The 26,801-nt window shown below is 26.0% G+C and overlaps 6 protein-coding genes across 13 annotated transcripts; 2 read left to right on the forward strand and 4 right to left on the reverse strand.

Moving 5' to 3' along the window:
* Positions 1-1,448: 1,448 nt before the first annotated feature.
* Positions 1,449-5,011, reverse strand: LOC148227945 (apolipoprotein D-like). Its single transcript, XM_088199872.1, has 5 exons — positions 4,776-5,011; positions 4,590-4,715; positions 4,404-4,531; positions 4,155-4,345; positions 1,449-4,081 (listed from the first exon to the last, which is right to left on the reverse strand). Exons 2-5 carry the CDS (start codon positions 4,713-4,715, stop codon positions 3,942-3,944), a joined length of 585 nt encoding a protein of 194 aa, XP_088055998.1. The 5' UTR covers positions 4,776-5,011; the 3' UTR covers positions 1,449-3,941.
* A 162-nt stretch (positions 5,012-5,173) lies between these two features.
* LOC148227946 (apolipoprotein D-like) lies at positions 5,174-6,203 on the reverse strand. Its single transcript, XM_088199873.1, has 5 exons — positions 6,188-6,203; positions 5,978-6,102; positions 5,793-5,920; positions 5,532-5,716; positions 5,174-5,464 (listed from the first exon to the last, which is right to left on the reverse strand). Exons 2-5 carry the CDS (start codon positions 6,089-6,091, stop codon positions 5,331-5,333), a joined length of 561 nt encoding a protein of 186 aa, XP_088055999.1. The 5' UTR covers positions 6,092-6,102; positions 6,188-6,203; the 3' UTR covers positions 5,174-5,330.
* Positions 6,204-8,454: 2,251 nt separating this feature from the next.
* Positions 8,455-13,175, reverse strand: LOC148227947 (apolipoprotein D-like). 8 transcript variants are annotated; one of them, XM_088199631.1, is made up of 10 exons: positions 12,836-13,175; positions 11,897-12,420; positions 11,686-11,810; positions 11,497-11,624; positions 11,246-11,430; positions 11,014-11,175; positions 10,273-10,398; positions 10,087-10,214; positions 9,839-10,029; positions 8,455-9,762 (listed from the first exon to the last, which is right to left on the reverse strand). In XM_088199631.1, exons 6-10 carry the CDS (start codon positions 11,032-11,034, stop codon positions 9,623-9,625), a joined length of 606 nt encoding a protein of 201 aa, XP_088055757.1. In that variant the 5' UTR covers positions 11,035-11,175; positions 11,246-11,430; positions 11,497-11,624; positions 11,686-11,810; positions 11,897-12,420; positions 12,836-13,175; the 3' UTR covers positions 8,455-9,622. The 8 variants fall into 8 exon arrangements, with proteins under 8 accessions (XP_088055757.1, XP_088055760.1, XP_088055761.1 ...); XM_088199634.1 differs by having other exon boundaries at positions 12,214-13,175; XM_088199635.1 differs by having other exon boundaries at positions 11,497-11,569; positions 11,897-13,175.
* A 3,170-nt stretch (positions 13,176-16,345) lies between these two features.
* LOC148227948 (apolipoprotein D-like) lies at positions 16,346-17,312 on the reverse strand. Its single transcript, XM_088199775.1, has 4 exons — positions 17,137-17,312; positions 16,950-17,077; positions 16,656-16,837; positions 16,346-16,572 (listed from the first exon to the last, which is right to left on the reverse strand). Exons 1-4 carry the CDS (start codon positions 17,245-17,247, stop codon positions 16,433-16,435), a joined length of 561 nt encoding a protein of 186 aa, XP_088055901.1. The 5' UTR covers positions 17,248-17,312; the 3' UTR covers positions 16,346-16,432.
* Positions 17,313-18,038: 726 nt separating this feature from the next.
* On the forward strand, positions 18,039-19,010 carry LOC148227949 (apolipoprotein D-like). The gene is made up of 4 exons (XM_088199968.1): positions 18,039-18,216; positions 18,276-18,403; positions 18,518-18,699; positions 18,783-19,010. Exons 1-4 carry the CDS (start codon positions 18,106-18,108, stop codon positions 18,920-18,922), a joined length of 561 nt encoding a protein of 186 aa, XP_088056094.1. The 5' UTR covers positions 18,039-18,105; the 3' UTR covers positions 18,923-19,010.
* A 2,365-nt stretch (positions 19,011-21,375) lies between these two features.
* Positions 21,376-22,260, forward strand: LOC148227950 (apolipoprotein D-like). Its single transcript, XM_088200052.1, has 4 exons — positions 21,376-21,545; positions 21,643-21,770; positions 21,839-22,023; positions 22,088-22,260. The coding sequence occupies exons 1-4, from the start codon at positions 21,429-21,431 to the stop codon at positions 22,225-22,227; spliced, it is 570 nt and encodes a 189-aa protein (XP_088056178.1). The 5' UTR covers positions 21,376-21,428; the 3' UTR covers positions 22,228-22,260.
* Positions 22,261-26,801: the final 4,541 nt, after the last annotated feature.

The raw sequence follows: 26,801 nt of genomic DNA on the forward strand, positions 1-26,801 counted from the left end.
AATTGCTATATTATAAAAAAATAGAATAAAAATAATATTATGTCGCGAAGCAAATTAAAAAAAATATTTTACTCATAAATTTTATTGAATGAATGAGATTGAGTTGTTTTCAAGCTAAGACTCTTTCTTTAAGTGTTATTTATTAATGAAAATTTATTAAAAAATTTGTCTCCGTATAGTCTATGGATTGCCTTTTTGTCATATAGAGGATTGAAAATAGTATTTCATTTAAATTCATTCAACATAACCTAATATTTAGCTGATTGTTTGTATTTATACGGTAGTAGCTTATTTGTTTGAATATCTAATTTAATATCAAACGTTTTTGATCATTTTGGCTACATTTATTTTTAACAGGTTTCTTCAATTTATTTATTTTTATTATATCTTCCATCGTAGCCTGAAAATCATAAGCCCAATGCGTTAAAACGATATAATAAGCACACACAAAGTTTGCGAATCGATTAATTATAAATTATTATGTGTAATATAATTTATAACCAGTAGATGTCATACAGCTTGGGCCTACGCTATTCCATCTTTAATGCGTTATGGTGGCGATTATATACACATGGTGTAATCAAAAAGTACGGTGAATAAATTTATTACGAACAAAGTAATAAGCAAATTTGAATTAATCTCCTTCATAGTACTCTCCTTGGCTAGCGATGCAATTATCCTAACGCTGATTCCATAATTGGAAGGGCCTTCAGTTGCTTCGTCGTGGCCCTCACAATATCAGGAATGGTTGCAAAACGTTTTCTTTTTAACACGGTTTTTATTTTTGGGGACCGCTAAAAGTCTATTAATGCTAAATCCGGAAAGTAAGATAGATGTAGATAGATAGAAACTCTTTTTTCGGGCAAAAAAAAAATAAAAACCATTAAGTGAAGTGAAAATAAAAACACATAAAATCATTTGCTTTACTATTGAATTGCCTATTGATGTTACTTACAATGTGCATAATCCTTCTCGCCAAAAGGCTGATTTTATTGAGACACATTTCTTAAATCAAGAAATGACTTTTTTTTAATAATTTATGAATAAGCTACACATTAACCAACTTCAGTTAAAGCCTCATTTTGTTTTTTTATTTTCGCGAAAAAAATCCGTTTTAAGCTTTACAAAATTTTTGATCGTTGCTTTTCTGCGAGTTGTAAGAATCGCTTCGAGTCTGGTAATATTGACGTATATATTATATTATTATAATACAGATCAACTCACAATTAACATAATGTTTTGTCATCAAAATAATTCACACCCTACTTTGCTTTAATATCACGACATTCGAAGTCCATTAGTTTTTTTCTCCCTTGCTTTGATATGATAAATATTCACCGGTAATAATTATATAATAAAGAAAAATCGTAAAAAACTTTATACGCTGTCAAATTATAAATGCATAACGTCACAGTGGAAGGAGAAGTAATAAAAGCATCAGAAACGATCATATCTCACATCTTAACTCGACGAGTAACTGTTCTGTTATATCGCAAACTTTGAAATTTTAAAGAGTTTGAAAATGTTAAATCTACTATTAGCTCGTAGTAACATATTTAATTATATCTCGTATTTTCGGAAGTATTTATTTATATTAAAGTCATGGATAAAATAAGTTCACAACTATATTTTTTTATTGATATTTTTAACTGCATAATATTTTATGTAATATAAAAAGTAATATTAAGATTTTATTATTTGCATTTACAACTCTAGATTTTTTTTTTAATAAGAAATATAATTTAACCTATTTGCATAAAATATTTGAATATGTGAGTTAGATTGCAACATACATATGTGTGTTGATTAAATGGTAAAATATTTTCTGATATTTTGTGTAGCCTATTACAATTTATCTTCAGTTTATAACTAGCTTTAGTGATAGATTTAAACTCATTCTCTATTCATTGTTCTTGTTATTACATAATTATAGAATTAACTTATTGCAATCAGCAATTCGTTTCTTAAACAGTTTCATATAAAAGTTGCAAGTTAAAAATAGCCTAGTTGAATTATAAATGAAAGCTAAATAACATGTGCAAATGTCATGTCACTACTGTTACCCGTTTGGGAGGAGTTCTTGCGAAAGACAGACTGATACATGTATTTTATGTTTTATAATATAGATAACTTTGTGCGCAACTCATAAGTGTATATTTTTATGTATAAACTACAAACCGATGAAATACGGCCGTACAAATTATGTAATATATATGTGCTGTCATTAGTGCCATTAAAATTTTGTTTGTTGGAGAATTTATTTGATTAATAACGAAGCTTTTATTAAATATTTTTTAAATCACAGCAGTTTAAAATATTAACGTTATTGCTATAGTACTGCAAGTCACATCTCTCGCTATTCCAACTCGCAAGCGAAGTGGTGGTACTGTGGTTCTAGGTGGGAAGTGTTGACAAAAGTTCTAGTGGGATTTCTGGTAGAAGTTATGAAGTAGTAGTGGTAGTGATCTGGCTTAAATAGCCATGAGAAATGAGCAAAACTGCCTTGCAATAATTTTACTAATGCTCACGATTTTGGGTGGAACTGGACTCTTTGCTTTTGTATAAAACGGATCTTATTCTGACGTATGTATATTGGTAGATTTTCTAACGTAGTTCCTTTCTGAAATGTTTAAATCAGGGAAGTTGGATTAGAACTTACCTGGTGATTTTATGTTGAAGTAAAGGAAATAAAGGTTATTTCATAAATTGTTGTTTATTTAGGGATGCTGCAGGAGCTAAAAAATGTCATTTTGGACATGTCTATTCAAAAAAGACAAAGAAGGACAATATGAGGATAAATAATAGTAAATGTTTTGTTGGTTTAAAGCAGGAGAACGTTTGGTTTATTCTTAGTAAATTGTTTAATTAATTTTAGAGAATTAAATGTGATTGCTTGGCTAAAACATATCTGACGATAGAAGTGGAAGTCGATTGGCTACTTTATCAGACTTTAAATGTATCGATTCGGCGTAAACTTCAATGGACACGAGCTTAAGCTTAGTTTGAGTGTATTACAAGTTAGAAGCAAAATTAATAATTTCAGTAAATATCACGAACGAAAGCGATTTTTTTATGGCAGCGAAAAAAAATACGTGGTATTATATAATTTTGTAACGCTACTTACACAATTAACAGCGTTTTCATGGTCACGGAAAATAGTCTTTGTTTTGTGAGTTTAAATGACTATACAAAACACTTGCTTAATATTAGTAATAATTATTATTAATAGCTGAGGTTGATAATAATAATTATTTTCTCACTAAAGAGTTATAATGCTTTTATATAAATTAACAAGTACCTTGACATTTCTACTAGTCTGAATAAATTATTGCGGAATTGAAATCTATTTTTACAGGTGAATTTGTCTTAATTTGCATGAAACCAGCAACAATGGATTTTGTAAATTTCATTACTCGCTCGAATAAGCAGTGTTTGAGTGGCATTTGCGTAACGGTTTAGATTTACTAATGATTTGTTCATCATTTTCTGAAACATCCTTTCTGTGCAAATGTAATAAACAAAAAATCTATTAGTGTTTATGACTCAAAAAATAAATAAACAAAAAAATATTATTTGTGTATTATTTATTATACATATTTGAAAATTATTAATATTATAAATATATACAATTGTACACCTAATTATATATTTAATAAAATAATTTATAATTGACAGCATGTAAAAAATGTGATTATTATAGACTCTTTATGTATGTTTTTTTATAATTGCCAATTTTCATTGCTTTGTATTAAGTAAGTTCTCACGCTGTTTTGTTTAAAATGGTTAAGACCTTCGGAAAAACTACACGACACTTTTAAGATAAGACATTGTAAAAACTCTAAATGAAATTGTAATTTAATAGTTTTTTAAAAAAATAAAAAAATATCATATATAAAAAGCGTTAATCAATACGCTTAATAAAAATAATATATTTGATTGTTTCAATGAAACAATGAACATAGCAACTGATCGACTAAAAACGTGCTATTTCTGTCGATTTTATTCATATCCAATGCGTTGTGAGCATTTTTAAGTTCATCACCGAAAACAAATCTCGATCTTGCCAATATGGAGACAGATTCTAAAAATAAAGAAAAAATATTTATGAAGTACAATTCATGATGCAATAATAGAATTTCAGAATATTTTTTTACTTAATTTAAAAAAGACATAATCCACGCAAGAATAAGCAGCTGCGTAAGACGTATAATCTGTGTCTATTATGAAATATGGTATTTTTAAATCAAAAAATAACGAAGAACTTCTTATGTCGGCGTCGAAAGATGCTACATTGGTAGCTCCAGTATGGGTCAATATTATACTGCTCGTTGTTTCGACTTGAGTACTGAAATTTGTAATAAATTAATTAAATAATTAAAACAATTATCTTTAAATATACTTACAATTCGTTTGAAGTGTTTTGAACTACGGTGAAGGATGAAGAACCTTTATTAAAGGTCCACGTGATACATTTTCCAACTATATCGTACAAAGCTAGAGTTCTTTCGATTTCATACCATTTACCAGTAAACTAAAATTATTTTGTATTGGCATAAATTGTTATTGTGATAGTTTTGATTCAAATTTACCATTGAGCCATTAAAATTCTGCTTGGGTGTCACAGTAGGACATGTACCGCCGAACTCAATAATTTGGGTGCTTACTAAAGCATGTGTGGCGAAAGTCAATAATAAAACAATGCCTTTAGAGATCATCTAAAAATTAATAATTGTAAATAATATGTACTATTATGGTGTATAGATTAAGGGTGTAACTTTATAATATGCTTGTGCGTGATAACTGTCTTAAGAGATAATCAATTGATACTGAGGATAAGATTGAATAATCGCCGATTATATTTATATTGTTATATGTGCTAGTTTTTTTACATTTGTGTTTCATAATCAGTGTTTCTTTCGTTTTACATTTTTTGTGTGTTAGTGAACCTTTATTAAAACTTATTTTTTAAAACTGATAATATGAAAAAAAATACCTTGGATATTTAAATTGTAATGTTTATTTAACTGTTAATTGTATATTATATATATTGTAATGATTTTTTTTACAAAAAAATCATTGTATATTAGTTAATAGCATAAAAACTTATTAAACAACTTGCACAATTACGATTGTGAAGTGTGTTTTTATATATTTCAATGAATTAATAGTACATGTCACAATCTTTAATGGTTAAAACATATAATTTTCTTCACAAATAAAAAAAATATTATTGAAAAGTGTTGTTACAAAATAAAATATTGATTAGATTTTTATTTAGTTTTTAACTTAATATAATATTTACAATTTCTTAATTCACGTTCATAATATTTTTATATAGTAATCGGACAAAAAAGTTGATCTGATGCCTGCAAAATATTTTTATCGATATTAGCATCGTCTAAAACGTCGTAAGCAGCACCGAAGGAACCGACAAATCTTTTTCTGGTCAAAATCCACACGAATTCTGGAAAAATATAATAACATAATAAATTTAATTTATATACTACAGTATTTTGATACAAAATACTTACGCAAATTCATTACGTATAATTCATAGCAGCTAAAGACCACTGCATAATTTTCATAATCTGTTCCTAAGACCCAAAAGAATACTTCTATTGGAATATCGAAAAAATTAAACACGTGTCTGAATCTTCCATCAGTGTTTGCAGGCAATGGAAATAATTCGAATACCCCAGCTGTTCTTAATCCATGTCTGAAAATAGTAATGCATGTTTTTGAAAGTTTTAAAAATATTTGCGGGTGGTTGAGATTATATTTGAAATATTTACGATATTCCAATTTCAGAATATTCAGCTCCAAAGTATGTATCGTTATTAGTAATAAGAACTGAATTACATCTTCCTGTTATTTGAAAGACGTTAAAATAACGTTCTGCTTCGTACCACTTACCAGTAAACTGAAATATAAAATTACTTAATTTCTAATTCTTAATTATATGTAGTGGTGTAAATACCTTAGTTCTGTTAAAATTCAAAACTGTTTGCACTGGTGGACAAGTTCCTGTATTCATAATTTGGGCTAAACAAAATGTTGCGAAACCTAATATCAGCAATATAGTTTTAATCATATTGATTGTTTCTAAACAAAAATCACGACGCATAAAAAACATTAAAATATGGTGGGGTATTACGTATATAGGTTTGGAAAATTATCAGAAACTCACCCGTTGCTGCCGACAGTTAATACGAATCAATCAGACAATAGAAAATGGTTAGTTTATATAAATGATTTTTTTCAGTCAAAAGACATGTATAATCTGGACAATATTTAAATAAGGTTTTTGTACCAATATTTTTATATTATATCAAGCAAAAAAAATACTTATACTAAAACGACACATTTCACAATTATATATTGTAAAGCAAAAAAGTCATTTTATTCAATATATACGGACTTGAATTTAATAATATTAAACGATTTATATACGTTCGTTTGTTTAATATACGTTAATAGCATTCAAATATAAAACATGATGGCCGACAGTAACGTGGCAACAGTTTTAAATAATTTTGGTACGCGACAATAATTTTCATTATTTTGTCATGTGCATTGTTTCATTTGTCTGAATATAAATATTCGGATTGAAAATTAACTAGGTGTGTTATAACTATAAAAATTAAATATATACATAATGTTATGCAAATTAACTTAATTAACATAAAATTTTGAGTTGCATCGACGGGCTTCCGAGGCCGAAAAGTGAGTTTATTTACAATACATAAACATTATCATTGCTTCCGATTTAATTCACATATTCGTTAGATTTCTTTGAATATAATTACTTGAATTGCGAATAAACCAGGTACGTTTTAAACGTGTATATGTAATATATACTACGTATGAAGTTTTGAGATTAATGTCGGTCAAACCATATAAATACAAATAAAATGTATTTTTTATCTATTGGTCTTTCATGACGACCACGTGACACAATGCTTGTATTGTAGTCGGTTATTTAGTCCTAAAACGTCAGTCATGGGCTTTCTACTTTTTTATTTTTAAGTTTTTTGTGCCATATAGTGATAATATTTAAAGTAGTGAGTGAGTATACACCAAGGTTGTTCCGTTCCGAGCGACGGCCAGCTTTTAATGTGTAGTTTCTTGGATGTTATTTAATAAACGACATTTAACAATGATTATAAATATGTGATTGTATACCTGGAATAATCGATAGCCAAAATATCTAAGAGTGGGTTATATTTAATTCCGATGTGGCAAAATATGTATCTAAGTTATGAGTTTTTATCTTCTGTGCAATCATTTCTCTTTCGAAACCGCCAAATTCAGGATTTTCAGCTACATAAAACTTATGTTATTTATAAAAAAATAATTCTTGCTGACAGTGACTCCAACCTGAGATGATTCACTTTTTGTTTATATAATATATACCAATTCTGCGTAGTCGTCATATAGGTCATCAAACTGTTCTATCATTGCTTCCTAAAAATAATTAAAAACAATACGATCTTTATCAATTTACATTAAGCACATTATTACCACTAATCTAATCCATAAATGAAATTTAAACGACAACCAAAGAACAAATTTAAGCATCGAAATACGTCATATTTTAATTGTTTGCCATACGTAAATGTCTTTCATTGCTTCTGAAAATGAACTATAAGCCATAAAATTTAACTTTTTGTTTACACTAATACGAGATTTTTTATTATTAATACCACTGTATAATATTTTTTATTTATTTGCTATGTATATATTTAATTGTAAAATCACTGCCGTTTGTCTTTTAATATTTGATCTTAAAAGGTCTGAAGTAATTTTGTTAGAATAAACATGATATATTATTCATATAACCAAACATTTGCTGGCACACTTATAATTTACAGTTTTATTTATATTGTCTTTAATTGCAATTGCAATATCATTTTAAATCATCTTCAATTAACAATTTGTAAGAAAAATGCTTTGATGTTTATTTAATTGCACTAAACTGTGCGGCATGCGTTTGACATATGACAGGAGAATTGTGATACGTAACCAAATTTGACAGTTAAGGGAGATCCCAGTTTTGGCGCGCTAGAGAAAATATTACGCAGTTAATTTTCTTAATTCAAATTGTAAAACACAAATATGTAGAATAATTATTAAGTAAAAAAAAAAATTTTTTTTAACTTAAGAAAAATATGTTTAGTTCATAAGGGATTTTAATTATAATATAAATAATGTGGATTTGCATTAGCTTCTCTTAACAAAAAAAGATGTAATTAATTTTTGCTAACGTTAGCAATTTAAAGTTATACTTTTTAGAGAATTTATAAAATTTCGATTAAAAAAAAACATTTCCAACAAAAAGGGGCAAAATCTCTTTACTACAGCGCATAAAGTGCTGTCATTAACAAGTAACTACTAATAAAAGAAATACATAGTATTATAAAAATCCCATTTATTAACGCATTCAAAAGAAAATTACACAAAATTGTAAAGCACCAATTTAAATATTTTTTAAATTAAACAGTTTCATATTAACATTTATTAAAAATATTTTTCAACTTCAAAAAATATTTTTATTTTATTATAGATTTTTAATAAGTTTAGTTAAATATAAATTTCACATTTAGTGAAAACATTTTGCAGTTAAAAATAATGTTTAATAAAAATAGACAAGGGTCTCAAAGTTAATATTAATCTTTAATGCGCATATTTTGCATACTGTCCACTTTTGATTTAAAGAAACAGATTAGGTAGTCGATATTTTCAGTTTATTGTTTCTTTTTAATTAGTAAATGTAATTAAAACTAGTTTTTATATTTACACATAAAACATATAAAAAAGTAACTTATGGTGTAACTCAAAAACATTTTTATGATTTAAATTCAAATTGATGATAAAATTTTGCTATATATAAGTTGCGTTATTTATATCACATAGTAATATAGAAAACTATTTGCTTGTATTTCTGTAGTTATTTAAACAAAAAAACATTATTTCAAAAAACGAGCACTCAAACACCTAAAATGCGCTAAAACACTATCAATGATTTAAAATTGCTAACATTAAACCAAATAGATGTCATTGATTGTGTTGGTGCGTCAGTCATATTTCTGAGCGGATGTGTAACAAATGTTATTTATTATTATAATTTATTTAAATTGAAACCTATTTTTAAATAATACAAAATGTTACGTTTTATTATTATTTATTATATTGCAAACATTTTTATATTTTTTTTGTTCGATTAATTTAAGTAAAGTTGCAAACCTATTTTAAATCGTAATAAAATGTATATTTTTATTATTATATAGCTAAGTTTTAAACATAATTTTATATGACATATGACATACAATATTTAGTTTTATTATTACATATATAAGTTTCAAAACTTACTTTTAATAATATAAATGTTGTTTTCTGAAAATATTTAACTAAGTTGTTAACCTATTTTTTTATTGATTGAACCATTTTGAATATCATTGAAAATCCTACTTTTAACCATTAAATTTAAAAATAGATTAAAAAAAATTGGAACGAAACAAAAATAATATTTAAAACTCAAAAGGTTAACGGTCCGGTATCCACACACTTGTTAACTTCGGTACCTCACGACAGTGAGATACCGACAGCTAGTAAATTGGTTGTTTTAATGAAATAGCGAACATAGCAACTGATCGACTAAAAATGTGTTATTTCTGTCAATCTTATTCATATCCAATGCGTTATGAGCATTTTGAAGTTCATCACCGAAAACAAATCTCGATCTTGCCAATATGGAGACAAATTCTAAAAAATAAAGAAAAAAAATACTCATAAAGTACAATACATGATGCAATAATGGAATTTCAGAATATTTTTTTACTTAATTTAAAAAAGACATAGTCCACGCAAGAATAAGCAGCTGCGTAAGACGTATAATCTGTGTCTATTATGAAATATGGTATTCTTATATCAAAAAATGTCAAAGAAGTTCTTATGTCGGCGTCGAAAGACGCTATATTGGTAGCTCCAGTATGGGTCAATATTATATTGCTTGTTGTTTCGACTTGAGTTCTAAAATTTGTAATAAATTAATTAAATATTTAAAATAATTATTTTAAAGCAACTTACAATTCGTTTGAAGTGTTTTGAACTACGGTGAAGGATGAAGAACCTTTATTAAAGGTCCACGTGATACATTTTCCAACTATATCGTACAAAGCTAAAGTTCTTTCGATTTCATACCATTTACCAGCAAACTACAATTAAATTTTATTGGCATAAATTATTATTGCGATAATTTTGATTCAAATTTACCATTGAGCCATTAAAATTCTGCTTGGGTGTCACAGTAGGACATGTACCGCCGAACTCAATAATTTGGGTGCTTACTAAAGCATGTGTGGCGAAAGTCAATAATAAAACAATGCCTTTAGAGATCATCTAAAAATTAATAATTGTAAATAATATGTAATATTATGATGTACAGAATAAGGGTGTAACTTTATAATATGCTTGTGTGCGTGATAACGGTCTTGAGAGATAAACAATTGATACTGAGGATAAGATTGAAAAATCATTGATTATATTTATATTGTTATATGTGTTAGCTTTTTTTACATTTGAGTTTCATAATCAGTTTTTCTTTCGTTTTATAATTTTTTTGTGTTAATGAACCTTTATTAAATCATATTTTTAAAAATTGATAATGAAAAAAAAATACATTGAATATTAAATTGTAATGTTTATTTAATTGTTGACTGTATATTATATATACTGCAATGATTTTTATTACAAAAAAGGCATTGTATATTAGTTAATAATATAAAAACTTATTAGAGAACTTGCGCATTTACGACTATGAAGTGTGTTTTTATGTATTTCAATGACGTGTGTTGCTTCTTATCAATAATTCATGATTTGTCGCAATCTTTAAGAGTTTAAACATATTATTATTTTTTTGGCAAATTAAAAAAATATTTTTAAATTTGAAAAGTGTTATTACAAAATAAAATATTGATTAGAGTTTTGTTTATTTTAACTTAATATATTATTTACAATTTCATAACTGATGTTCATAATATTTTTATGAATTAATCGGACAGAAAATCTGATCTGACGTCTGCAAAATATTTCTATCAATATTAGCTTTATCTAAAATGTCGTAAGCAGCACCGAAGGTACCGGCCAATCTTTTTCTAGTTAAAATCCACACTAATTCTGGAAAAATAAAATAAATTTATACATTTAATTAACACATACTACAGTACAATAATAAAAAAATACTTACTCAAATTCATTACGAATAAATCAAAGCAGCTGAAGGCCACTGCATAATTTTCATAATCTGTTCCTAAGATCCAAAAGAATACTTCTATTGGAAAATCGAAAATTTCAAACTTGTGCCTGAATCTTCCATCAGTGTTTGCAGGTAATGGAATTAATTCGAATACCCCAGATGTTCTCAATCCATGTCTATAAAGATTAATTCAGGTTTTTAAAATATATGCGGGTGGTTGAGATTAAATTTGAAATATTTACGTTATTCCAATTTCAGAATATTCAGCTCCAAAGTATGTATCGTTATTATTAATAAATACTGCATTACATCTTCCTGTTACTTGAAAAATGTTAAAATAACGTTCTGATTCGTACCACTTACCAGCAAACTAAAATATACAATTTCAATAAATTTATTAATTTACATTGTATATATAGTGTTGTGTATACCTTAGTTTTATTAAAATTTAAAACTGTTTGGACTGGTGGACAACTTCCTGGACTTGGAATTTGAGCTAGAGAAAATGTGGTGTAACCTAATATCAGCAATATGGATTTAATCATATTGCTTGTTTCTAAAAAAAATCACAACACATAATCAACATTAAAAAACATGGTAGGGAATTTTGTATATAGGTTTGGAAAATTACCAGAAACTCACCTGTTGCCGCCGACAGTTAATACAAATCAATCAAACAATAGCAAATTTTTACTTTATATAAATGATTTTTTCAGTCAAAAGATATGTATAATCTAGGCAATATTAAAATAACGTTTTTGTACCAATATTCAATTATTATTTTCAACAAAAAATGTTTATACTAAAACGACTTATTTCACAATTTTTAATACAAGATTTCTAAAATGCCGAAGCATTATGTATTGTTTAGCAAAAAAGGCTAAATTTCACACGTAAGTCATTTTATTTAATATATACGGACTCGAATTTGATAATATTACCTGGTTAATATACTTAACTATTGATTTGCGTTTTTTAACAAATATGCTCATCACACATACAAAACTTATTAACATTCCAATCAATATATATAATAACATTTATAATATAAATAGAAACAGCTATAATGATCAGTCGTTGTCAAATATGCCCGAATTATATTATTTATAGCCAATACGTCATAAGGAATGATTAGAATCTCTTCCTTCTTCAAATCCACACGTAGTCTGTGAAAGTAAATTATTAAATAAAATTGAATTGAGACATACAAGGTTACTTTGACATAGTACACAACGGAATAAGAGGAATAGTCAGTGTTTTAAACACAAAATAAAAATGATACTTTAAATTTAACTTTTGTAGTAACTCATAATCTTATTTGAAGTATTTATGCTATAAAATAAAAATAATAATAATAAATTTATGAATAGTTTCTGTTGATAAAATTTACGTACACATTATCCACATGTCAGTTGAAAACTGTTATAACGATAGTTACGTTTATGTTGCAGTTAGTATGTGATAGATGTGCATTTTCCACTTCTTTGAAAATTAATAGCGTACTTTTCTAATTGATATTATTTTTTAAATACTATATAAACATATACATATATTACATGAATTAAATAAAAAAAAACTGACGCTTGCAAGAGTAAAGTTTTACTGCACAGTTACGTTCTGGAACAACGCCAGTTAATCATTTCAGTTTGACTATAGTTTATAAGCACTACAAAGAAAACTAAAGTTGAGAGTCTGACTAACATTTTTATATTTGTGATTTTTAGGAATGCGACCTCTAATAGCGATATCTGATGATCAATTCTACTAAGCTGTGCTGCAAGAATTCTTATTGTATATATGTACATGAATTAAAATGAAAATATTTAAATTACTATAATATATCCGTTGTACAAAGTTTCATACAATAATTGTTTATATAATGTCAAAAAATAAAAATTTTATGATCGCATTTGCATAAAACCAAGAATAAGGCATATTAATAAATATATTATAATATAATTTTACACACAATAAAATTATTTAAAATATAAAATGAATAAAAAATCTGTAACACTTTTTTACCAAAATGGACTTGCCCCACTTTCAAAATCAACGGCTCGTATGTGATGACGGTTTTTAATACAAGGTTAAATAATAATGTTAATAATTTATCAACCTTCTTTACTGTCTTTGTGTAACTCAATTTATTATCTATTACTCTCTGATATTCAAGCCTTGCTCCTGTTTGTTTCTATAATAGTTACTTTTATTAGGTAATTGAGAAACGATGTTTTAAGTTAATAAAAAAACCGTTTAGTTAGTATTATTGTGCTGTTTTACAAGCTTAACTAAGCTACATATTTATACGGCCAATTAATCGGGAGAATTGTCGTTTCTAACGATCTAATCTAATTATAACGCATTTAAACTAATAGGGCAAAGATGTTGCAGTTATAAAGTTTAGAGACTCAGATTTACTATTTGCTTATAAAATTTAATAAACATATAAAGATAAGAACATTTCTTAAAAATTCAACTTTTTAGAAGTCAAATTTAATTTTTCTATCTGTTCAAAATATTATTATTATGTAACAATAAGTTCGTTACATACATTATTTATAACTATAAGATTCTACTTGTATTATTCAGTTTTTTATATAATATATTTTTTTATTGAATTGAAAGACATTGAATAATATAGTAAGGTTAATATAAAAATACCCACTAGACACAAATCTACAAAATTTATTTTATATTTTTAATAATAATTTCAAGAATCGTATGAATTTCACATCACCGAAGTATTAATCTATACTACTATATCTTAAAAGATTTACCTTTATTAGATCAATGTTAAAATTATTTTTTGAATAAAATGAACGACTTAAACATTTTTAATCTTAATTTGTTTTAATTTTAGTTTTAACTAGAGTATTCATAAATATTATCATATAATTTTATTGTTTTAAACTTTTAATTCTATAATAAAATATACGTATGTTAATATTTAAATGGTACTTATTCATGAAGCTGTGAAATATATATATTTTTGTATACTTGAAACAGTTTAATCTCAGAATTTGTGACATGTTTGCATATGTTATTTAAAAGCGTTTAACTATAAAAAAATTTTTTTAGTTTTTTATAAAACTATTGAATAAATGATGTGATGAAATATATACAATTGGAATTTAAACCTTTAATAAACTTCTATAAAATAAATGGTTACAATGCTTAAACGTTATGTAAATATCTAATAAATATTGCAATCAATGAGGAAAATGTTAGGCATTAAATTATAAAGGGTGTTCACAGTTTTCTAAATACAATTTTTTTTTTATGTAAATTGACCTAAGCCTTTTTGCAATCTCAGTACCAAATATAATTGCCATTTAATTTTATTACTGATATATTACACTAATTCTTAATATTGGTAATTCCACACATTATCACTATCCGACGGATACAAATAAACTAATGATTAACATGATCGGGTTTTTATGATGTTTTTTATATGCCACTTTTTTTAGTAATAATTTCAATTAACTGGGAGTGAATATATATTCAATAATAACTAAAAATATAATTAATTTATTGATGGTTTATATCATTTAAATAATATGATGTGATTTCTACATGTTTTTAAAACATCAAAAATATGTACTTCTTGAACTTTGTTATGCAAATAATCTAACAATCACTGTTTTTTGACACACATCAGTATTTTTGTATTATATAAGCAGAGATAAATATCTTTTAAATTTGTTGTTGAGAGTTAAATATAGATTTTGCTGTTTTAATTCTAGCAGTATTATTATAGTCTTTTTCTTTAATTTGTGTTATTGTATCTTAATGATTCATTTTTACTTTTGTTTATTTATTATACTATTCTTTATTCCATTTAAGAAGCTCGTTATATTTCTGAAAATTGCCCTAGGAATATTATTATATAAGTGAAAATCTCCTTAAAAAATTTCTGAGCCAAATTTTTTTTATACCTTTTATTATTAAATAATTATATTGTATTTTTCTATTTTTTTTCTATTTATTACTTCTAAATATTTATTTAAATCTAACATATATTTGTATTTAAGTATATATTTATTTATCATATTATTTATCAATCTCCATGTATTTTTTAATTTGAAATACGTTCTCATTTAATATTATTTTCTATTTTATTCACGATTAATTTTTACGACAGCTAAAAAATTAAGTATTATTTTATGCACGAATAACCGCTGTTTTTTTATGAAAATACTCTTTCGTTAAATTATGGTTAATATACAAAAATGTTATTAAATGACATTTTAATATATAAAATTCATATTTAATATTATTGAATGACGTATAAGCAGTTTTTCACAATAGTTTTACAATGACGCATATTTGAGGTACCGGCATGTAATGTGTATACATGTATTTCAAAATATTTTAATTACATAAAATAACTAAATTTATCTACCGTACAAAAAAACAAGTATATAAATTTGTCAAGGCATATACAAAAATATATTAAATTTTATTTAATGGCAAATTTGTATACAGCCAACTGAGTAATGAAACGGTAATGTACTATGTAAATTATTAAAAAAATATTTATCAAATAGTTTTTAAATATTTATACATCGCATAATATTTTTTTTCACAAGTATCAACAGATGGCTCTAGCAAATTCAAGATTTAGAAAGAAGCGCGTGGGAAAAAAGTCCAATGTGGCAAATGAGCTAAATATCAAATTATAATAATATATTACAATTGGTTTATAAAATACTATTAAAAAATAAGAAACAGGAAATGCGGTCGTGGAGAGGGGGATGGGGAGGGTGAGAAACAAAAACTGTCTGTCACTCTTAAAATTCACAACATAATTTTGCGTATTAAGATCAAAAAAATCTCTTTAAAAAAACATTAAAATTTATGAAATTTTAATCACGTATTTTTTGGCAATAATAGTTTTTTTATTATAATTTTGTTAACTATTCAACAATAGTTTTTAATAGTAATTTTTTAGTAGCCGCCGTTTAGCTGCTACGCAATAAGTGCATTTAAAATTAATTAAAGGCTTATAATAAGCAATTATAATAAGCGTAAAACAATATATAAACAGGGCGACGAACTGTGAATTAAAAGGCAAACAAATAACAACACTTTAGTTTTTTAACGTCTATTTTTCACTACACATTGTTTTCAAACTTTTTGCGGTTAAATACAGTTATTGTTATTAACTTGTATAAATCAATAGAACCATGGACAGTTGAATTGATCTGAAGGAAGCATCAGCAAATTATTTAGTTGTACTCCATGTGGTGCTGCAATCGCAGCAAGGTCTAATATTGATACAGAGAATCGTAGCCTATACATAAACCATGCGTATTCTAGAATATAAAGATTATTATTAAAACTTTTGCATTTTCTAAATAAAGATATATAATATGACAGTAGAGTTTATTAAACTTACCAAATCGAACGATTCCCATAATATCGTAGCACGAATACAACAAAGACCAAAACGCATAATCAGTATCTAAAATGTAAAACTTTGTAGGAGTACCTTTGTAAGCATTTGGTAAAACAGCTGTAAACATCCCTTCAGTTTTATTGGGAAAGGTAATATTATAATTTGACGTGCCATCTACTGATCTAAAAATCACAAATAAAATATTACAATACAAAACGACTATCTAATACAATAATATGTATTTATTATTAATACTTATTTTTTTCTTATATACAATTATTGAAAATTACTTACGATCCATTTTGCCACCAACTGAACATGCTGGTAACTCCAGAAAAGTTATAAAAAGTAGTATGTGAACATTTATTTCCCCATTGATCGGAGTTCACGTATTTTGAAATTTCGTACCATTTACCAAAAAACTATACATAAAAGAGTATTAAAAATAGTTCCAAATAATCGTCATGCATTTTTAGCTTACGGCATTAGTGTCAATTGGAATTTTCGGTGTAACTGTAGGGCAAGCGCCTAAAGCAACATTTTGTGCATTTGCTACCCCCAAAAATGATAGAATAATTAATATTTTATACATTTTTTATATATTTTTGTGCACGTGTATTTTAGTTGTTATAACTACTGTGATTGAAGACAATTAATGAAAAATGTACAATAGTACATTTCTTATATACTACTAATAAATTAAGTGACGTTATATTTTTTACCTATACGACGTAGAAAGATAAATACCAAATCAATGTATTAAAATATTTTTTTCAGGATGTTAATTAAAAAGTGCCTTTGCAAATAATACGTCAAAGGTATTGTTAACGTTTATTTTGTATTTTATTGAAAAGAAATGATTGTGTACAGGGTCAGAATTAAGTATATATAATATATATATATATATATATATTTTTTTTTTAAATCTCGTGATTCATCGCGATTTATGCTTACTTGTATTCTATATTTCGGGCGTGATTTTCCGGCCATGATCACGAATTGTTTGCAACAGTAGTAAACAATTCGTGATCATGGCCGGAAAATCACGCCCGAAATATAGAATACAAGTAAGCATAAATCGCGATGAATCCCGAGATTTAAAAAATATTTATACTCGCGAAAATCTAAAAATCCACAATATATATATTTATATATAAAACTTTTTTCTGACCCTGTAAACAATCATTTATTTTAAATAAAATACAAAATAAACGTTAGCAATACCTTTGACGTATTATTTGCAAATGCATATTTTAATTAACATCCTGAAAAAAGAACTTTAATACGTTGATTTGGTATTTATTTTTCTACGTCTAATAGGTAAAAAATATAACGTCACTTAATTTATTAGTAGTATATAAGAAATGTACTATTGTACATTTTTCATTAATCGTCTTCAATCACAGTAGTTATAACAACTAAAATACATGTGCACAAAAATATATAAAAAATGTATAAAATAATAATTCTTCTGTCATTTTTGGGGGTAGCAAATGCACAAAATGTTGGTATGGGCGCTTGCCCTACAGTTAAACCAAAAATTCCATTTGACACTAATGCCGTAAGTTAAAAATACATGAAAATTATTTACACTTATTGTTAATATCATTTTATGTATAGTTTTTTGGAAAATGGTACGAAATTTCAAAATACGTAAACTCCGAACAATGGGGAAATAAATGTTCACATACCACTTTTTATAACTTTTCTGGAGTTACCAGCATGTTCAGTTGGTGGAAAAATGGATCGTAAGTAATTATTAATAATCATAAATAAGAAATTTTCATAAGTATTAATTATAAATACATATTATTATATTAAATAGTCGTTTTGGATTGTAATATTTTATTTGGGATTTTCAGATCAGTAGACGGCACGTCAAATTATAATATTACCGTTCCCAATAACAATGAAGGGATGTTTACAGCTGTTTTACCAAATGCTTACAAAGGTACTCCAACAAAGTTTTACGTATTAGATACTGATTATGCGTTTTGGTCTTTGTTGTATTCCTGCTACGATATTAAGGGAATTGTTCGATTTGGTGAGTTTAATAAACTGTAGTATCATATTGTATATATATATTTAGAAAATTCAATAGTTTCAATAATAATCTTTATATTCTAGAATACGCATGGTTTATGTATAGGCTACGATTCTCTTTATCTATACTGGATCTTGCTGCGATTGCAGCACCACATGGAGTACAACTAAATAATTTGCTGATGCTTCCTACAGATCAATTCAACTGTCCATGGTTCTATTGATTTATACAAGTTAATAACAATAACTGTATTTATACCGCAAAAAGTTTGAAAACAATGTGTAGTGAAATATAGATGCTAAAAAACTAAAGTGTTGTTATTTGATTGCCTTTTAATTGACACTTCGTCTTCCTGTTTATATATTGTTATACGCTTATTATAATTGCTATGTGATAAGTCTTTAAATAATTTTAAAGGCACTTATTGCGTAGCAACTAAACGGCGTTTACTACAAAATTACCAATAAATACTATTATTGAATAGTTAACATAATAATATAAAAAAAACTATTATTATCAATAAATACATGATTAAAAGTTCATTATTTTTTTGATCTTATTACGCAAAATTATGTTGTGAATTTTATGTAAGTACACTATATAGGTAATAAAATATAAAAATTCGAGATATGAGATAATAAACCACAAAAGCTTCTTTGTAATAATTTAAAATAATAATTTAGTATTTTTTTTTTTTCAATTTTAATATCTTGTTTTTGAGAGCCGTTGCTACCGAAATTGATTATATAATTATTTTACACGTTATATATGTAATTATTTATACATATTTTTATATATACATATATATTTAATACATATTCAATGCAAGTATTTGCAGCTTGTTAAACATTGTTCCTCTACAGTTGGAATTAATTTTTTATTTTAAATATACATATATGTATAAGTTTTAATTATATTTTAATTTTTAAAATGAAATAAAATATTAAAAGTTAAGTATTAAACACACTATGCTTTAATCAAGTCAAGAGTATCATATTTACATGTCTGTTTTTTCTAACATAGTGCAAAACATGAGACATCTCATATAAAAAACCAAAGTTTTTCCCGATTAAGTAAATATTTCTTTTATACATTTTTGTCAAATTCCAATGTCATCAAAGATTATGTTTCTCATTCTATACTTGTTATTTAAATCTATTTTTTTGCAGTTTTTATATTAAAATTGTTTTGTATTTTACATATATCATAATGAAATTGTTTATTTAAATCGTAAATTATAATAAAATCAATTTGTCTAACGTTCACTATGGTGTATTGAGTATTTGATTTATTTTATAGATTTAATGTGTGATGTTTTTAAATATATCTATTAATTGATTGTTAATTATTACATAAAACCTTTATTAATGTGCTTAAAAATAGATAAAATTATTATTTATATAAGCTGATCAATATTATAAAATGCCAATTTTGACTTACTTAATAGCATGTTGGTGAAATGCGATTGAATGCAACATTTGGGACGCAGCCCTTGCCGCTTTATATGACGAAATTTATGGTGTGTTCGACCAATAATTCCCCATAAAACGAAACCGCACAGGCGATAGGGTATACACAAATTGAACATTATCGTAACACTTAAAAGCAAACATGTCACCGAAATTACTTTATGGTGAGTAAATGTGTTATTTTTGTCAGCGAAGGTGAAGAATTATTTCTCATTTTAATGCCTAAAGTTTGTCCGAAAAAAAGCTTGTGCCTTTTTTTTGTAAACATTATCTTTAAAAAATATTTTTTTACATATTTTATTTTGTTTAATTTGTCGCTTTTCAACGATTATAGCGAATGTGTATATTTCTTGGGAAAGTTTTATTTACACTAGTAAAAATATAATTTATATTTTTACTGGGTATATATTTTGTTCCTTACAGGTGATGTGTCATTCTACATATATTTATTAAAATGAAATTCACTATTGCCGTTTACGATTTCACACATGTCAAATGACTAAAACATGTCAGATAAATTATATGTTTACTTGAAAAAATATGTATCTACTGGTGAAAATGTTTTTTGATATGATTTCTTTATAATGCTTGGGAAAATATATTTTTACTGACTAGATTTTAGCGCTTCTCTCGCGGTTTAGATTTGAATACAAAAAGTTTTAAAATCCTGTGGATTAGAAAGTTAGGTACTAAATTAATATTGTATGTGTGCTCTTGCGAATGAACAGTACACTGTGTTTTTCTAGTTCTTTCTGTCTGAAATCTGATTAAAACCACCTGCCAATGATGTCGCGGCGGTAAACTACTAGTGATTAATTGCTGGCGGTGAATTACAGGCGATATATTTTTCGAACCCGAAGATTGGATGTCATAGACAATTAAAGCTAGTTTGACCCGAATACTATTTATGTGAAAATAAGATCACATAAAAACAAGCACATTTTAAATCTAATGTAATTTTTAAAATTAATAAAAAAAATCGTTTTATATTTGATATTATTTAAATTGCATCGTAGCTAATTAAAAATATGTTTAATTCAAAATTTAGCGATTGTGGGTTGAACATGAGGAAAAGTATTAATATTATTATTTTTAATAACATGTTTATGATATGTTATTTTTATTTCATGCAAATGAATTTCTTGCCATAGCATAATAAAATTTTTACTTATAAAACTACATGATATTTTTCTTGTAATTTACTACACTCCCGTCTTTCAAACACATAGCGGTGTAAAAAGTTTTTAACAAAGAACCAGAATGCATTTTAAGTACTGGTACTTACTGGTCTTGCTCGCTGTTACTACGCATGCCCAAATGCCTGGTTTTTTTTCCTGTCCTAATGCACTCAAGAAAACTCCGTTTAACGCAAACATGGTAAGGATACTTTGTAATATAAAAATTAAATACACTGGGTATAATTTAAATTACCGTTTAGTAATTTATTAAAGAATATGTCTTTCGCACACTTAAGTTTCTAGGAAAATGGTATGAGAATTCAAAATATATTAACGTGAATCAAGCTATGGACAAATGTATAACCACTACGTATACAAATACTTCTGGTGTATACACTATGACTTATTGGAGGCAGAATATATCGTATTGTTTTATCAATTTTATAGTGCAGCTTATAATGTTTTTTTTTTAATATTTGTTATTATTTTTAGGAACGGGGTTGAAACATCATATACCATACCAATTAGTATACCTAATCTAAACGAAGGATCAATCAGTGGAAATTTTAATTGGACTTATAAAAGTCAGACTGGGAAGGTAATAGTTTTGGACACTGATTACTCTAATTGGGCGTTGCTTTATTACTGTTACGACATTCTTGGTTTAGCGCGATTTGGTAAGCTATTTCAATCGTTGTTTTAACTAAAATTACATATGATTACTGACTTTTTTATTTTCAGAATTTGCATGGCTTGTATCTAGAACTAGATATCTTATTAATGGACCAAATGTAACAGCTGTTGGATTACAGCAGAACGTTGTACTGAATGCTTCATTTATGGTCCCAACTGATCAATTCAATTGCCCTTGGGTTTATTAATTTCTATACATAGAATTCGAATTATATATTAGTCAGCTGAAATAAATATAAAATTATAAAGAGAACTATATTATGTTATTTTAAAATAAATAAAAATATATTATCATTTACAGAATTAATCTACAATAATATTTTACTGGATTTACAAATAACATTTGCTGTTAATAATAAACAATATATTTAAAAAATATATGAATTGATTTAGAATATATTTTTTACGCATTATTATTTGAAACTATTATAATTGTTATAAAATATATTACTTAATTTATAATTGTTTGGTTTCCATCTGAAAAATATAATGCTTTCGATGTTTCGTGCTAACAGTTTTGCCAAATGGTGAACTGGTTTATTTTGACATATTATGCCATATGGTCAATCCCCGCTCTTCAATGTCGCCTTATGGTAGCTGTTGCGACCTCTCCCCTTTGGAGATGGCCGTCTTTTCTTCTCGAAGGACCACCGTCTCTCGACGGAATTAAACGCCTCTAAGTATCGAAATGCTTTATTATCAGAGTTTACATCCTTAGAATCCTTGCTGACACACGACCACACGCCGTGACAGCTGAGGCGCCTTCAGGTTATTTATACACAAAAAACCACGCACGGCCATAACACACTTTTATTCGGCCATGCATAAATATATGTAAAAATTGTCAGAACAGTAGCAATGCGTAAGGGAGTTATTTATTTATTTATTGTGCATCTTATACTTCCTCTACACTCTCTGGAAGCTACCGAACCAAGGGTCTACCGAATATGGTCGAGGTCGCCGAGACATTAGAGCGAGCAGACCCGAGCTCGACCGAAGTAGCCTCGAATTAACACATTATATTTTCCGTCCTTGCCCAACCATGGCCTACTACCAGAGAGTGTGGAGGAAGCATTGCATTGTAACATAACAAAGGTAAAATTAATGTGTAACCACCATGATTGGCATATTATCTGGTTGCTTAATTGTTCTTATACGAGAATGAAGTATTTTTCATGAGCATGACAATGCCATAGATTCTCTTAACTGCACGTTTAAATGAAAACAATTACAAAAATGGTGACAAACGGTTATATAAATATTTAACGCAACGATGTCACGTCTTTCCGGTAGGTCATGTAAACGTCTTAAATTCACGTTTTATAAAGTCTATGGGAATTTCTATTTCTTTAGATTATAGCGTTTGGTTTTGACATTTTAATTTTGACATAGTTAACATTTTTCAACGGGCACATGTATGAAAAAAATTTAATGGTTCATAAAAAAAATATAAGTTTAATTTTATTCACGTAGAACGTTACATTACTGAAGTGAATCGAAAGCAATTATTAATAATGAGATATTAATTTGTAATAAATGTACTATATTGTATCAGTTATTTAAGTCAGGACTTTAAATCTTTTTGCTTCTGTTGCCACTTACCAAATTTATATTCTGTATTTATTATATTATATAAAGCTATCGGTTCATGTTCGAAAACTAATCAAGCTAAAAAAAATGCATGGATCGAAGTATGTATTGAAATAATAGATTTTTTATGTGTTAGAAATCTTGAACAAATATTTGAATTATTCATTATTTTTTGTAATCAATAACTATTCGGAAATACATTTATAAGAAACACAATTAATATGTTTTAAAATTAACACTGATATATGTTGCTTTTCCTAACAATAATGTGCTAAAATAATATTTTAGCACATTACGTATGTTACTAAAAATATTTTTTAATTTATTGCATTTTATCAGTAAATACGATAAATTTTATGTATTATTAACAAACACAACCAGTACTAATAAATAAGTATTATAAACCTAATTTTCACCTGATATGTTCAAATAATTTATATTTTAAAATTTTATTTTGCTTAGTTCTGTTTATTTGTTTATCACATATTTTTGTTTTTTAACCATAAGTTAATATGCGATATACCAATAAATTATTCTATAGATTTTCCCATAAAATAAATTAGCATTTAATGATTTTTTCTCATTCAAAATAAAGCGCTATATGAATCAAACCTCTAGAGATTAAATTTAAGCATAACCATCAGAAGTAGAAATCGTCATAGATTTTTTAAACGTCAAGAAATATTGCTTACTTTGGGTAGCTAGAATAATTTTCTTTCAAACCGTATGCTCAAAATGATAATTGTTCATATTAATTTATGTAGAAAGACTGTCAATATATTAATTTATGGTTTGCCACCTTTTAGAAATTCACACGTATATTGTATTAAGACAAAAGCGTATATTAAAGTGTGGAAAATACGGCATAAATGATCGCAATAAATTAATTCACCTTTCGGCAAAGCTGCTAGCAGGAAACATATAAAAGGGTTCATAATAAATGACGTTATGCTGTACTCCTTACCAATTATTAAATCTAGATTCAGGTATTGTTATTACCATTTTAATAATATTTTATATTGAAGACAACCTTTTACTTTTTAAAATGACAAGCATTATTTTATTTTTTTATATAACGTGGATTTTATAAATTTAATGCTTTATTTTATAAGCATTAATTCTAACAATAAATATTTTTTAAATATAAGCAGTTTTGTAAAAAGTACGTAAAAATATTCTGCAATATTATTAATAATCAAGTAAAAAAGAAAATATAGCAACATACATTCTACATAACTACTAAAAACACTTTTCAGCATAGCCGCTTGCAGAAAGCATATAAAAGGGTTCGCAAAAACTTAAATTTCACATATACACGCACATTTATTTCAAAAGGTTTGAAATAACACTGTATTACTAAACAATAACTATAGTGAAATACAGTTGATGTTATTGTGGTTATATTCATATTTTATATTACAGTCGATTTTTGACTTTGATAAAATACTTATTTTTATAAGATATGAAGAAAAGTTATATTTTATATATAATAAATATTTTCTATATATAAATTATACTTGATAATAAAAACGTGTACAAAATTGTACTGTTAATTAATTTAATTCAGTTTTTAATTTTGATTTTTTTTTAAATAAATCAAAAGTAGGTGTTTAAAATAAATTAAATCAGTGTATAATACAAGAAAGATCAAGGTTCGAATCGTTGTGTTTTTTTTTTAATTACATCGTGTCTGGGAGATCAGATTTATTGATTAATATATTAATCTAATTCCGATCATCATATATTAGATTTTCTTAAATTTTCATAATTAATATTAAAAAATCATTATAAATGAACTACTTCAGCTCATAGAGAATATTTTATATGTATAGAATTAAATTTAAATAAAATAAAAAGATAAATAGAAAGGATCTTTTCATTATCAAGATTTCAATATGAATATTTTTCTTAAATCTTTTGTTGAAATCTGACATGTGTAAGCACAATGCGTTATAACTGATTTAATCAGTATCAACTGGGTAAATTAATCAGATACAATGAATACATATATCTTTCACTGACATCATCTCTCCGCCAGCTTCTCCACCACTACTCGGAGAATAACAATACTCGCCCATCATAATTTGTTGCAATATATGTAATATTATATTTATTTTATTAATTTATTTACCTCAATATCTAATTCTTACATTAAACAAATTGTAACTAAACATACATATAATATATAAGATAAACAGAAAATAAAAAAATACTTAATATTATAAATTATTTCATAATGCACGAAGGTGTAGATTTATTCCATTTAGGAAGCCTGTTACAATTTTATTTTTGCAGATTGTCCTAGGAATATTATAATACAAATTTACAACTCCGTACATAATTCCCCTATCCGTACTCATTTTCTTATTAAATATATGTATGTTCATCTTTATTTCTTATTAAATACTTATTAAAATACTTCGGTAACATATAATATTATTTTGTAACTTATATACAAATATTAAAACATACATCTTCAATATTTCTTGAACATTTAACTATTCCAATCTATCAATCATACTTCTACAACTAGTAAATCTATTTTAATTTAAAACTACTCTCATTGCCTTATTTTGTTATATCGCAATATCTAATTTATTAAACATATCTAATATTGTTGCACAATAAGTAAAATGGAGCAATATGATTCAATTGTATTTTTTTGTGTTTGAACTAAATATATTTTTCATTATGGATAATATATAATAATACATATAATCTAATAAATTATTACGAATTTCTAACTGCGTCTTTCTAATTGCAAAATCACACCTCTTAGGGTTTGAAAACCTTACAAGGTACATATTCTATAATATAGAATTTACACCTGTGCTTATCACTAAATAGTTATTAGAGTTCTAATCTTACATTTTCTTGTCTTTCATATGGGTTTTAATTATATATATATTTTTTTAGAGCTTTTAAAATATTAAGAATTTTTTTTTGTAAAACTTTGTGTGCTCTTGTTCTAGTAAAATAATAACTTTGGTATTTTAGTGTTAACGTGTATTATTTATAAAAAAAATTCTTTATATTTATTTATGCGGATATCTCGACTTAGAACAATAGGAATTAATAATATAAAATTATAATTAAATAAATTCATGCGATTTCACAAGTAAATTAATACACTCATGTCTATCAAATAATTGACAGTATACGAAATTTATTT

The sequence above is a fragment of the Plectrocnemia conspersa genome, unplaced genomic scaffold, assembly GCF_051122295.1.
Source record: "Plectrocnemia conspersa isolate PC_06_02 unplaced genomic scaffold, ASM5112229v1 ptg000012l, whole genome shotgun sequence".
Taxonomy (NCBI): Eukaryota; Metazoa; Arthropoda; class Insecta; order Trichoptera; family Polycentropodidae; genus Plectrocnemia; species Plectrocnemia conspersa.

What these genes read in the sequence shown, in the direction of transcription:
- LOC148227945 (XM_088199872.1), bottom strand. Translation starts at nt 4,715, where the DNA reads ATGATCTCTAAAGGCATTGTTTTATTATTGACTTTCGCCACACATGCT. An exon ending in AGAATTTTAATGGCTCAATG is followed by an intron (nt 4,532 to 4,589) that starts GTAAATTTGAAT and finishes AAATAATTTTAG; the next exon opens with TTTACTGGTAAATGGTATGA. An exon ending in CAAAACACTTCAAACGAATT is followed by an intron (nt 4,346 to 4,403) that starts GTAAGTATATTT and finishes TACAAATTTCAG; the next exon opens with TACTCAAGTCGAAACAACGA.
- LOC148227950 (XM_088200052.1), top strand. Translation starts at nt 21,429, where the DNA reads ATGCATTTTAAGTACTGGTACTTACTGGTCTTGCTCGCTGTTACTACG. An exon ending in TATTGGAGGCAGAATATATC is followed by an intron (nt 21,771 to 21,838) that starts GTATTGTTTTAT and finishes TATTATTTTTAG; the next exon opens with GAACGGGGTTGAAACATCAT. An exon ending in TCTTGGTTTAGCGCGATTTG is followed by an intron (nt 22,024 to 22,087) that starts GTAAGCTATTTC and finishes TTTTATTTTCAG; the next exon opens with AATTTGCATGGCTTGTATCT.
- LOC148227949 (XM_088199968.1), top strand. Translation starts at nt 18,106, where the DNA reads ATGTATAAAATAATAATTCTTCTGTCATTTTTGGGGGTAGCAAATGCA. An exon ending in TTCCATTTGACACTAATGCC is followed by an intron (nt 18,217 to 18,275) that starts GTAAGTTAAAAA and finishes TTTTATGTATAG; the next exon opens with TTTTTTGGAAAATGGTACGA. An exon ending in TAAGGGAATTGTTCGATTTG is followed by an intron (nt 18,700 to 18,782) that starts GTGAGTTTAATA and finishes TTTATATTCTAG; the next exon opens with AATACGCATGGTTTATGTAT.
- LOC148227948 (XM_088199775.1), bottom strand. Translation starts at nt 17,247, where the DNA reads ATGTATAAAATATTAATTATTCTATCATTTTTGGGGGTAGCAAATGCA. An exon ending in TTCCAATTGACACTAATGCC is followed by an intron (nt 17,078 to 17,136) that starts GTAAGCTAAAAA and finishes TTTTATGTATAG; the next exon opens with TTTTTTGGTAAATGGTACGA. An exon ending in TATGGGAATCGTTCGATTTG is followed by an intron (nt 16,573 to 16,655) that starts GTAAGTTTAATA and finishes TTTATATTCTAG; the next exon opens with AATACGCATGGTTTATGTAT.
- LOC148227946 (XM_088199873.1), bottom strand. Translation starts at nt 6,091, where the DNA reads ATGATTAAAACTATATTGCTGATATTAGGTTTCGCAACATTTTGTTTA. An exon ending in TGAATTTTAACAGAACTAAG is followed by an intron (nt 5,921 to 5,977) that starts GTATTTACACCA and finishes TTTATATTTCAG; the next exon opens with TTTACTGGTAAGTGGTACGA. An exon ending in ATTATACGTAATGAATTTGC is followed by an intron (nt 5,465 to 5,531) that starts GTAAGTATTTTG and finishes ATATTTTTCCAG; the next exon opens with AATTCGTGTGGATTTTGACC.
- LOC148227947 (XM_088199631.1), bottom strand. Translation starts at nt 11,034, where the DNA reads ATGAACATCAGTTATGAAATT. An exon ending in AGAATTTTAATGGCTCAATG is followed by an intron (nt 10,215 to 10,272) that starts GTAAATTTGAAT and finishes ATTTAATTGTAG; the next exon opens with TTTGCTGGTAAATGGTATGA. An exon ending in CAAAACACTTCAAACGAATT is followed by an intron (nt 10,030 to 10,086) that starts GTAAGTTGCTTT and finishes TACAAATTTTAG; the next exon opens with AACTCAAGTCGAAACAACAA.